This window comes from Lactuca saligna, chromosome 8 (assembly GCF_052625555.1).
Source record: "Lactuca saligna cultivar CGN05327 chromosome 8, ASM5262555v1, whole genome shotgun sequence".
In the NCBI taxonomy this organism is placed as follows: Eukaryota; Viridiplantae; Streptophyta; class Magnoliopsida; order Asterales; family Asteraceae; genus Lactuca; species Lactuca saligna.
The window spans coordinates 26099135-26112246 of record NC_136424.1 but is presented as its reverse complement, the minus strand read 5'-3'; the positions used below and the strand labels follow the sequence as shown (position 1 = coordinate 26112246).

Sequence of the window (13112 nt, the reverse complement as noted above, 5' to 3'; positions counted from 1 at the left end):
TGGGAAAAAGTTGTTTTGCTATAATTAAGGGAGAGGAAATTATACTTCATCTCAAATCTATAAGCTTAGATCGTGAGGTTTTAATCATTTAGTCAAGGCTATATATGAATTTCATGTTGGAATGGCTCAACATAAGGAAATTCTGTGTATGGGTCCATTATTTGCGTTCTTAAATTTGATTATGATTACGGCATCCCTTTTCATAATCTGAATTATGAGAACTTAGCAAACTGAAATGGAAATGTTATAGCAAAAGACTGGTTTAGTCTTTATGTGAGACATCATGAATCGTGTCCCATATGCTTCGGATATAGGACCGATTACATGTGCTATATTTATCCTTTCTAAAATTTTCCGAATGCCTGGGGCGTTAAGAATGGAAAAGGTTTAGAACTGGATATATGACTAAAAAGGATTAAACAATTGTCGAGGACAATCTAAGGTTTACCAAAGACTGGTTTCTCAAGGACAATTGGAAGTATAGTGATAATTCTGGAAGGACCATATTGACATAATCTGTAAGGAGGCAACTCTTGTTCAGAAGTGATAGTCAAAATGAATTCGGAAATGTTTCAAAGTTAGAATTTTCAATCTGTGTAAGATTAAGGAAACTTAATGCAAGAAGGATGGTTCCAAGGACTTGATCTCCTTTGGAATGCTCTGTAATGATTGTTGTTAAGTCTTTCTGACTTTGTGCATAATCATTACAAGAGGATCGATGCATATAAGTTTAGAATCTAACAGATTTCAGTAAATGACATGAATTTGGAATTCTTGCATTTGCAGTAAGGATTTGGGAGTGTGAAAAGAGAATCATTGAAGTTATGTTCATTTGATCTAGTTCACAAAATAAAGATCATAGACAAACATATTATGCATACTTGGTGTATGGCATGACTATTGTTTAGAAAAACATAGTGTGCATGCTTGGAGCATGGGACAACTATTGTTTTAAATTCAAGAATAATGTTGATAGCTGAAACAATATACAATGAATAATGTGTAATCATATGGTGATAAATAAAAGGAGTTTTATTTATATTCATAAGTTCTGAGACCATATTGGATTCAATTATTATTGTGTTTCACTTTGCATGTTTTGACTTCCCGAATAAACTAGGTTATTCTTCCGGAATGACTAAGTTATTCAAACCATCCACAGTCGGTCATATGTTGGAAGTAGATATGAATTAAGACTGTCATGGGTTGGCGTGTAGAGGTCTAAGTTGTTGGACAAAGGGCTACAACACTCATGAGTGCTCATAAGTTCTGAGTATTGGATTCAACCCGCGCTCATTGGAATTACTTCATGGATTTTATCACGAGTGATCATGAGATGATAATATCTTATATTCTTCAAACCTAGAGATATGAGTTGTTACTATGAGTTGGTTGTACATTGATTGCACGAAACTGCATTTGGTAACTCGATGCTATAAAACGTGTCTTTGTGTATGATTCAACAAGTAGTAGAACAAGCCATATGAGTCGAAGTTTATCCATTCCTTTTACCTTCGGGATAAAAGCGATATATGTGGGCCCCTCGATGATTTGATGATGACAAATGGAAGTGCTCGGCCGGGCCAGGACTGATTTGATTTGTTCAATTAGTCAGTCGTCATAAATCGGAAATCGGGAAACAACTAATGGACAGAGAGAATGATTATAATCCATGTCTCAGTCCATATGATATCTAGAATGGAGGAATATATGATCCTTTATCTAATGGACAAGTCATTGACAAGATCAGAGTTCATCTACAAGGTCAGAGTTCGACAAAAGCTTTTGAGAGCTACGATTGCTAGTTGGTTCTTGAAGTCATACGCGATAATAGTTTTAGACTTATCCAAGTGGGAGACTGTTGGATTAATGTCTAAGTCCATAACTATAATTGGTAAGACTTGACCCGACCCGGCATGGTCCATTTGGGTTGCATGGCATCATGCACTTGGATAGACTATAATGAGAGAAATAAGACACTTACGGTTATTAATATATTATAAGTTCTAGTATATTAATAATAAGAATAATGAGATTATTTAATTAGTATTGATCAAGAATTAATCTAGAATTAATTAAGTGATCAAAAGAAGACTAATTAAATATATGGGTTGATTGTGTAAATCATTCATTCTTATATATGTGGGCTTGTGATCCAAGATTCCTTATGTTGGACTAAGTCCATGGGGTGACCCATGGATACTCCATGGAGGTTAAAATCCATGGAGCATAAGGAATGGGTAAAGTCATGAGTTACATGGTGTAACCCTAATAGCCACCATATAAAAGAAACCCATGGCTCAAGAAATCGTGACTAACACTATGTGTATGTATGAGGGCTACACGATTTCATGAAGTGTTCTAATTTCTCTCTAAGTTATTCCAAGTGCTTATGGTGTTGTGTGAACCATTTGAGGTGTCACACTTGGGGCACTAAGCACTCAAGCTTCATGAAGACAAGCACTATCAAAGAGGTATGTATTCTATCTTGTTATATCCATTATTTTGTATGCTAGATTAGGATAATACCTTGGATGTTCATATTTGCATGTATAATAGAGAAAACATAGATCCAAGGTATTTAGGGTTGCATGTACACTTAGGAGTGTTAGAATGCTCATAACCCAACAAGAGGCTCAACTAGAAGCCTTGAAGCCGAAAAACATCGCAAATGAAGCCTTGCGTGGTATGGACAAGAACCATACGATCAAAGAAGATGGAGCCTACTACATCATGGACCGAATCTGGACCCTAAAATTTGGTGGGTCCAGATACGTGGTCATGAATGAAGCCCAAAAAACGATGTACTCTGTCCACCCAGGTTCAGATAAAATGTACCTGTATCTCAAACAACATTATTGGTGGCCAAATATGAAAGCTGAAATTGCTACCTACATGAGCAAGTGTCTGACTTGCGCCAAAGTTAAGGTAGAGTATCAGAATCCCTCGGGTCTACTACAACAAATAGAAATACCCAAGTGGAAGTGGGAACGGATAACAATGGATTTCATAACTAAGTTGCTCAAAACAACGGGCAGACTTGACACTATTTGGGTAATCGTCGACCGGTTGACCAAATCTACCAACTTCCTACCAATAAAGGAAATTGATAAAATGGAGAAGCTAACCATGACCTATATAAAAGAGATCGTGAGATTACATGGTGTGCCAATATCTATTATCTCTGACAGGGATAGTAGATTTACCTCTCGGTTTTGGCAGTCACTTCAGAGGTCATTGGGAACTCAGCTCGATATCAGTACTGCTTACCATCCCCAAATAGATGGACAGAGTGACAGGACCATCCAAACATTGGAAGATATGCTAAGAGCCTGTGTGATAGATATTGGTAAGGCGTGGGATACCCACTTGCCATTGGTCGAATTCTCGTACAACAATAGCTATCACACTAGCATCAAGGTCACTCCCTTTGAGGCTCTATATGGATGTAAATGCATATCACATCTCTGTTGGGCTGAGGTAGGAGACACCCAACTAATAAAGGTACTGGTACCCAGCAACACTCTCACGGTTCCTAAGATCATCAGAGAAACAACTGAGAAGATCGTTCAGATTAGGGAACAACTAAAGGTGTCCAAAGACCGACAAAAGAGCTACGCGGATAAGTGATGAAAGCCCTTCGAATTTCAAGTCGGTGATCGCATATTGCTCAAGGTCTCTCCTTGGAAAGGTATGACCCGCTTTAGAAAGCATGGGAAACTGAACTGGAGATACATCAGACCCTTCAAAATCCTTACAAGGATTGGTCCGGTGGCATACAAAATCCTGCTACCACCTGAACTTAACAACGTACACCCGGTCTTTCATGCGTTCAATCTGAAGAAATGCCTATCTGACAAAACCCTTATTGTCCCGCTAGATGAAATTGAGGTAAATGAAAACCTTCATTTTTTCTAGGAACCCGTTGAAATAATAGATAGGGAAGTGAAACGAACAAAGCAATGTCGTATTCCCATTGTGAAGGTTCGATGGAGTGCCAAACGAGGACCTGAGTTCACATGGGAACGTGAAGACCAGATGAAGTAGAAGTATCCACATCTCTTCCCTAGTTCTTGAAGGCCACTCTAGAACTAATTTCAGGATGAAATTCCATCTAAAGGGGGGATGATGTCACAACTAGCAAATTTAAGGTCGATATTGCATTCATGTACAAACAATTTCTCTATGTAACTTTTTTGCATTAGACTATTGAAATTTCAAAAATGACCATGTTATATGTACATATATGCATACAATAAGAATCAAGTTGTAATAGCCTCTTATAATCCCAAGATTGATCTAATAGCTAAACCAAAAACAAATTGTTGGGCCTTTGCTTAGAGGTTCTCGGCCCAAATAACCCTAGGCCAAAAACTCTTTTATTTGGGCCATGTCAAACCCGAGAACCCATATCTCTAAAAACCGCAAACCTTGGGTGAGTGGAGGGTGTTTTCGGCCACCCTAAAACCAAAAACCCTTTAAGGATATAGGGTGTTTTCAGCCACCCAAAAAACTGAAAACCTTATGAGATTTTGGCATAAGACAAAAAAAAAGGGAAAACGAGTTTACACAAATGGGGTGACACCTCACACCTTTACACTCTTTTGTCTATCAAACAACCATGTAAGACTTCCTACAAACCATCATGTCTCCATGCATGGCATCTAATTATCCATCAAGTAATGTTAAAGCAACTTTTCTCTCTCCATATATACTATGGCCGAAAGGCCATTGTCTCATTCACCAAAGAGTAAATTCCATCCATTCTCTCAATCTCTCCCTCTAAAACAAGAAGATTCTCAAGAGTTCTTCATCATCCTTTCATTTTTCGAGGTTAAGGTAAGATGATTTATGAAAATCTAGTATTTCCTATAAAAATTTCATGTTGACTCCACCATTTTTACACACATATTTTCATGTGTTAGCCTTTTTAGAGTACCAACCTTTCCAAGCAACTCTTCAAGATCATCAACCTCATCCTAAGCTTGACATCATCTTCATCTCCTTCCCACAACTTACGAAAAACAACCAAGGTGAGCTTCATACCCCCTTGTACGCCTTGTGTACACAATGTACACTCAACGTACTAATCCCTGGCTAAAATTAGCAAACTGCCTCTATGGGCCATTCTTATAATCTTCCTCAAAGCCAAGGGTCAAAATGCAATATTCTTTCATACTTAGGGCTAAATGTGAAAATACCTCATCATTGGTATGCTACTGCATTAGACATGCATGTCTATAAAGCAATAATTTTATGGTTCATTGGATGAGAGAATGCCTTCTGGGAAGATGGAATGGCTAGTTTTATGGAGTAAGGGTTTATTGGATTTAGCTGCTCTGAATAGTCTCCACTGCATGGTGAAAGGTCACAACGACATGGAGGATGGTAGACTTGTGATTGTTTTGTCAAGTAGTTTTCGCGGCGTGGCTAGAGGCTAGCCACGACGTGACATCTGACTAAGTTGACTTTTGACCAAGTTTGACCTAGGGGTATTTTAGGTATTTTGAGCAATATTTTGAGACTAGGCCACTATTTGTTGTACAGGTAACCTATAGAGTTGGTATCTTGAGCTGTGTATTGCTTAACTACCTTTTCAGACTAAGAGGTGAGTTTTCCTCACTATACTTATGGGTCGAAGGCACCAATACCAGTCCACTAGGTTATGTATCTTGGTATATAGGATGTTATTATGTGGTAGTGATTGGTAGATCTGCCTGTTAGTTTGTTGACTAGTTATATTATTATCTGTTTGATTGATATATGTTATATGTTATGTATATGTCGACATAGTATGGATGGGTTGAGGCAATGCTGCTTTGTGTGGAAGCCAATAAACCTGGGAGCAAGTCATACATAAGTTGTAGGCCCGTAAGGCAAGCTAAACTTGTGTTGTGGGCTCAAGGGTAAGCCATACATGAGTTGTGGGTCGGAAGGCAAGCCAGACTAATGACGTGGACTAAGGAGTAATCTAGTTTGTTAGTTGTGGACCCAATATGCATGCTGTTATATGTTGTGTGGTGGTACAAGGGGGAACTCACTAAGCTTTGACTTACAGTTTCAGTTTATTTTTTCAGGTACTTTAGATGATCGTGGCAAGGGAAAGGCATGATCGTACACATTCTTTGATGACATGTTTCTTTTGGGATTTGTGACATATTGATCTTGGGTTATTTATATTTGGTACTTGGCTTGGCTATGGGTTTTGTTTGACAACAACGATTTCTTTTAAATTTAAAAATGGAAATTTTTATCGTGATTTTGGAATCTTGCATAAAATAATCTTGTTTTACTTGTTATTGTGGTAGTGGCTATGATTGTTGTCCCCACAACCTAGAATGTTTACACCCAAAACCTTTGATATGGCTGCATCAAGCACCCAAATTTTGTACAAAACCACATCTTACTTTCTCTAGTGCTAGACCTCTTTCTTCAGTTAACTCTTGGACTAAAGCATTTTGCATTTTAAACAAATGATTAACATCATAATATAAATAAACACTTATATAATAAAATTATAATTTACATAATGCTCATCAGCTAAAGGACTGTCAAATACCCAGTGGCCATCCGCATGAGCATCATAAAGGTCTTGGAGTCTACTCTTGTTCTATTAAACATTATAAATTAGATTAATTGAATTTAAATAAACTGTTAAATACATCATAAGTTACTTCTTTGAAACAAGCACCACTATACGAGGACAACCCGAAAAAAAGCAGTACCAAAATGGGGACAAACTGAAATTAACTTCTAAATCAATTTCGGGTGGGTATTTCTAAGCTTATCAAGATTATAACAAAGAAACATAATAAAATTTTAGCCTGTTCTTGTTATTTATAGCATCTTACTTTTCCATAATGTTTTATTTATGACAGTTGATTTGTTTTAAATTTTCTATTATTGAACTGTACTTTAGATATTATATTGATTTTTTTTTTCTATTATAACATTGTACTTTTATATATTTGTTTTTTTTCCTATTATAGCATTGTTCTTTAAACAATCATATTATGTTGTTTTCGATTTTAGTATTGTACTTTAAATAGCTTTGTGAATTTTATCATCCTAGTTCTTTGTTTTTTCCATTATAGTATTTTACTTTACATATAATGTAGTTTTTAGGGGTTTTCTAACTAAGTCCCTAATAATTAAGCCATTAAAAGTTAAGTCATATTCCAATCAAATTAACAAATCCCTAAGGCTATGTTACTTCACATACATACGAGTTTGCATACACACACACACACACACACATATATATATATATATATATATATATATATATATATATATATACACACCAATATTCATTCTTTCATACATTGTACACACACACACACACACATATATATATATATATATGCACATATACATACATAACTTTCTGTTTTCATCCGGGCCGGTCTAGACGGTGGGCAACCCGAGCAACCGCCCAGGGCCCACGTTTCCAAGGGCCCAAATTTCCTAGGCTATATATATATATATATATATATATATATATATATATATATATATATATATATATATATATATATATATATATATATAGAAAAATTATTGTCTAGATGATTGTTAGTGTTCTAAAGTTGGTTTAAACTCATATTAGCTCAAAAAGATAAACAAATTTGGTTGCTTGTTATTGTTAATTAAACACATTTGTAATGAAGAATAAATGATATATATATATATATATATATATATATATATATATATATATATATATATATATATATATATATATATATATATATATCTTTATTATATTTGTTTTTGAGAGACCTTTTTTTTTTCTTTTTGTCTCGGACCCCATATATGTTTGGACCGACCCTGGTTTTCATATATACAAATGCATATAATATACATTTATACATAAAAATACACATCTCAAAATACACTTATACATACATTATAATCACAAATTTTATATTTGTACTATAAATATATACACATATACATACATAAACTTATGTTTTCAATATATATATATATATATATATATATATATATATATATATATATATATATATATATATATAGACACACACATCCAATATAATACACACATTACATACGTTTATAAATACATTACATATACATAGATTATACACACACGATCAATATGAAGAACTAGACTGCAAATACTTCATAAAATGGAATAAAAAAAATATGGTGGTATGAAACGAGAATGGTGGTGGTGGAAATATGACAGCGGTGTTGATACTTGTCGTCAACAAGATAGAATTAGAGGAACAAGGTCACCGATGATGAAATAAAAAAATTAAACTCCGGTCAATGGCGTTGGCGAGAAGAGAAAGAGAAAAGAGAGGATGAGAAGCACCTGTAGTCGTCGCCTGTGGGGATCATCAATGATGCAACAAGAAAGAAACAATGGTGATGAAGTAATATTGTAGGTTGATGATTGTGGACATAATCGATGAAAATATGAAGGTAGAGACTTGGGTTCTCTAGAATGTTGATAGAGAGATATGGGTTCACAATTTTTTTTTGGATGAAATATCTACATCTCCTGTTAGCGGTGAAACCCTTTGGAGGAAATTTTTTACGGTATTTTTTCGAGTATTAGCGGCTACACTCATCGCCGATATTGGTATCGTTGCTATCATTTGTGTGCATATCGTGTTTCCAGCCGTTGGATTAGACAATAAATCGACATATATAATTTAAACCCAGATATTCATGCAAATTGGAGTCGATGAGCATTAGTGGCGACGCCTTTAGCGGTGACAACCACCATTAACAATGATGTCTAACGTGAATGTTTGATGTCGCCACTAATGGTGGTTATCGCCGCTAAAGGTGTTGCCAATAAAGTCCAATATTCTTGTAGTGGGTGATTATGTGAGAGAGACATCCAAAGCCTTATCCATGAGGATCGATCGCCTATAGGAAAAAGAGCAAAGAACCGACAAGGATGAGTGTCAACAGTGGCGACGACAACGAGAAATGTGTGACGATATGATTTGTTCACATTTAATCATTTTCTTTTTTTACACTATATATCATCTAATTTGTTGAACTGTTCATATATTATCTTTTTACCTATAGTAGAAGATCACAATGGTAAAATATAAACATGTTCAACAAGTTTGATGTTATATGGTGTATAAAAAAATTAACTAAATATGAACTAAATCAATAGTTCATTATCCTCATAAGTCATTTTCCCTTTTAAAAACTTGCATTTTTTTTATGCATTACCTATATAAATCTTTTAGAAATTTACAATTTACATTGTATTGTTAAAAGTATCTAATGTTTATTAAATGAATTCAAAAGAAAAAAAAGAAAAAAAACACTCTTCTACGAATGGAGTTAGTAGTTCATTAATCGTGTAGAAGATGAGCACAATGTTTATTTCTCTTAGAGATGAGTGTGGGTCGGTTTTTGGCTAAAACCAAACCAAACCGTTGAAAGTCAGTATTTCGGTTTTTAAACCCATATATGTTCAGTTTTTCGGTTTTCCAGGTTGGGTTATGGGTTTTCGGTTTTAAACCGTAGGTTTATTAGCTCTTGTTTGTTTTCTTGTTTTTGTGTTCAAACCTAGTGAAAGTACGTTGTGATAAATATTATTATATCTACTTTAAATATACTAAAATAAATAGTACGAATTCTAGTATTCTAAAAGGATAAAAGTGTTCAAAAAATCACAGTTTAACACCAAATAAACATAAAATAATAAAAGAAAAAAAAGTCAAAAGTCTAAAACTAAAAGTTTAAAACATAATAAATAGTATATATGTAGGTCGGTTCGTTTTTTATGGACGGTTTTATATGTTAAAACCGAACAAAACCGTTATTTTTCGGTTTTTGTAAAATTCAAACCTAAATCGTCGGTTATTGCTTTGATTTCGGTTATGTTGGTTTTTTTCGATTTTATTTTTCTGTTTGGTTTTTGCTCATCCCTAATTTCTCTGCTAATTTCATTATCAAAATACATTTTCTAAATTATATGTACCAAAGTAATTTTATCATTTAAAAGAGTTTATATATACTATCATTATCTTAAAATCCGAAATTGACAAACCTTAGAAATCAAAAAGGTTTCATTGTTTTTTTCCAATTCCAAAATGACCATTTGAAAAAAGAACATGAATTTATGTACTTACATTTAATAACTAGTATTTTATAACAGTTTAATTGACGACAAAAAAAAATCATATTTGGACAAACGTTTACAGTTATGCCTAATTTTATGTCTAATAATTAAAACATGTTTAAAACATTTTTATAAAAACCATTGAAATTGAACAAACTCAACAAAAATTGTATATTAAAGTTATCAAATTTAATATCATTGTATGTTACTACACATGCGTAGATACACAGGTGAAAAAAGACTCAAAGTTGCATAACCAAATCCACTAATTGTTTAAACAAAGATAGTGGAGGGTTGTAAAGTGAACCTAACCCATACTTATTTTTGTTAAATTAAAAAATATTATATTATATTATAATCGATAATATATAAATGATAATTAAATATCTTTAAATATAGAAATATAAATAGTCATATATGACCGCCTTACAAATTCCTTTCAATCCTTTTCGAGCTTCCCCAGTCTTTCCTCCTTCTCTCTTTCACCGTCTGCCTTTCATTCATTCATATACGTTTCACACACACACACAACTCCAGAACCCTCTTCTCCATTAATTCCTCCATTTTTTTCAAAGGTATTTTTCTTGTTTTTCTCGTTTTTCTCCTGTGTTATTCTATTGACTCTGTTTTTCTTGTATGTAATCTCATCGTTGAATGTGGGTTTTTTGTTCTGATATACGGTTATAATTCAAAGGATTTGTTCTAATCCCTTTTCTCTGATTTGGGTTTCTGTAAAACAGGGTAAAGATTGAAGATTGTAAGTTCAATTCGAACAAAGACATGGTAATTGACATCTTCTAGAACATGTTACAGAGTTAGTTACCTAAAGATTTTGAAGTATTGCATATTTTTGTTTAATTGGTTGATGATGATTCTTCATCTGTTTTGTTTTAATTCGAATGCATAATTAAAACACTGTTTTTTGTGATTAGGTGAGTCCAATCGGTAAAATGGAGCATCAGGAACTCGGTCCGCCATGGTTGATACCAATGCTAAGAGCTGATTACTTTACCACTTGTCGTTTCCATGGAGATGCTAATAAAAGTGAATGCAACATGTATTGCTTGGACTGCTGTGGTAACTCTCTCTGTTCCTACTGTTTGACCCATCACAAAGATCATCGTGTTGTTCAGGTAAAATTCGTAAACACAATTCACGCCCATTCAGTGTTCGACGAAATGCCTATCTAACATAATGTACTAATTCTTTGAATTTTTGTCGCGACTCATCAGATACGAAGATCTTCCTACCATAACGTGGTTAGGGTGAACGAGATTCAAAGATTTCTGGACATTTCGTGTGTACAAACGTACATTATCAACAGCGCGAAGATAGTGTTCTTGAACGAACGACCTCAGCCTAGGCCTGGTAAAGGTGTCACCAATCACTGTGAGATTTGTGGTCGGAGTCTCGTTGATGCTTTCCGTTTTTGTTCCCTTGGTTGCAAGGTACAGACTTTTCGAATTTCTTCCCTTTTGATTAAATCATTCGAACATGATGATTGATGACTGATGTATGGTGGTTTGACTTTGACTTGGTCAGCTTGGTGGGATGAAGAGAGGTGATCGGGAGTTGAGCTTCACTCAAAAGATGAAACATGGCCGGGAGTTTTATGAACCAGAAGAACCGGTGACACCTAAAAAGGTCCGAAGGTCACATTTATTCAACCAGCTTATCGACACCAATATGTTTCAGTTCAATCTTTATGGGCGTAATGGGTCTGATATGTCGTGTTCCTCCACCTCCGGTGATGAAACCCCCAACATGTCTCCGGGAACTCCACCCATATTCAACCACCGGAATTCCAGCCGGAGAAAGGGCATTCCTCGCCGGGCACCTTTTTAATGGTCTGTGAAAGAAAAAGTCAAAAGCAAGGGCCAAGGTGGTTTACTGGTTTAATATTTAACTTCCATATCTTATCCATGGTTATGGGTTCAAGGTCGTTCTTATACAAAGGTGAATATACGTGTGGACATATAGTGTAGTTTGTGAAAAAGGTTATATATATATATATATATGTATACTGGCTAAATATAAATTAGAATAAGATTTTGTGTTGGGTTTTATGTTTTTATTTTTTATTTTTAGCAAAAGAAAAAGAAGTAACTTAGATTGTATATGAAATGTACAGTGGTAGACACTTATAATAATATGTAAATGTAGAATAAATATTGTGAAAAGGTTTCGATATGATATAATATAATATGATAGATATGGTTGCGGGAACTCTTGGGAAGTATGTATGTATGTATGTATGTGGTAAAAGATGATGGGGGTGTGTGAATGTACAAGTGTTTGAAGCATGATGTACAAGAGTGGTCAATTCGTGAAGTGGATGATGAAGAAGAGGCGTGAAGGATCTGAAGTAGTTTGTGGCAAATGAAAAATAGAATGGAAAAGGAAAGGGTTTTGGAGGGTAGTGATGAATGGAAGATGTCACTTTCTAGACTCCCATGGTTTATGGGTACGTTTTCGTTTCATTTGTTGTTGTATTTTTGTGGTTCATAAAAAGTATATATGTCGACTTTTTTGTTACTATTGCATCCTCTACAAAACGACGGGGTTTTGGTTTTTATCGACTTCGATATTTTGGAAAACCTTCCTATTAGTAAATTCATTTTGTTGTTGACTTTATGATCTTTATATATACCATGCCTAAGCTTTGAGCTACATTAATATTAACATACGTATATATCTTGTAAAATTTTCTAACAAAAACCAGCCACATCGTTATTAGTCCATGAAAGGCCCATTTGTATTTCATAAGTGCATGTATATGTTTTCGGCCCAAGGCCTTTTTGTACACTATATTTCTTTGATCGTTCATAGGAAAATCTCTCTCGATTAAAACATCATAAACTCATTTTTAATTCAAACGATTGGTTTACCTAAAGGATTTGAAATTGAACATTGAATTCTATGTGTAAATAACTTCAAAACACATAATCCATAATCAAAATGGGATCCTATCAATCAATGGGTGATTCACCAA

The 13112-nt window shown here is 34.4% G+C and overlaps 1 protein-coding gene across 2 annotated transcripts; it reads left to right on the top strand.

The window, feature by feature from the left end:
- The first annotated feature begins 10552 nt into the window (after window positions 1-10552).
- Window positions 10553-12749, top strand: LOC145012295 (protein RGF1 INDUCIBLE TRANSCRIPTION FACTOR 1-like). Of its 2 annotated transcripts, none has more exons than XM_078971086.1 (5): window positions 10553-10695; window positions 10861-10903; window positions 11053-11253; window positions 11353-11568; window positions 11663-12749. In XM_078971086.1, exons 2-5 carry the CDS (start codon window positions 10901-10903, stop codon window positions 11963-11965), a joined length of 723 nt encoding a protein of 240 aa, XP_078827212.1. In that variant the 5' UTR covers window positions 10553-10695; window positions 10861-10900; the 3' UTR covers window positions 11966-12749. The 2 variants fall into 2 exon arrangements, with proteins under 2 accessions (XP_078827212.1, XP_078827213.1); XM_078971087.1 differs by having other exon boundaries at window positions 10861-10934.
- Window positions 12750-13112: the final 363 nt, after the last annotated feature.

Excerpts from the sequence above, each read along its gene's own strand:
- LOC145012295 (XM_078971086.1), top strand. Across the intron at positions 11,254-11,352 it reads AAGATCATCGTGTTGTTCAG|ATACGAAGATCTTCCTACCA; the intron begins GTAAAATTCGTA and ends GCGACTCATCAG. Across the intron at positions 11,569-11,662 it reads TTTGTTCCCTTGGTTGCAAG|CTTGGTGGGATGAAGAGAGG; the intron begins GTACAGACTTTT and ends TGACTTGGTCAG.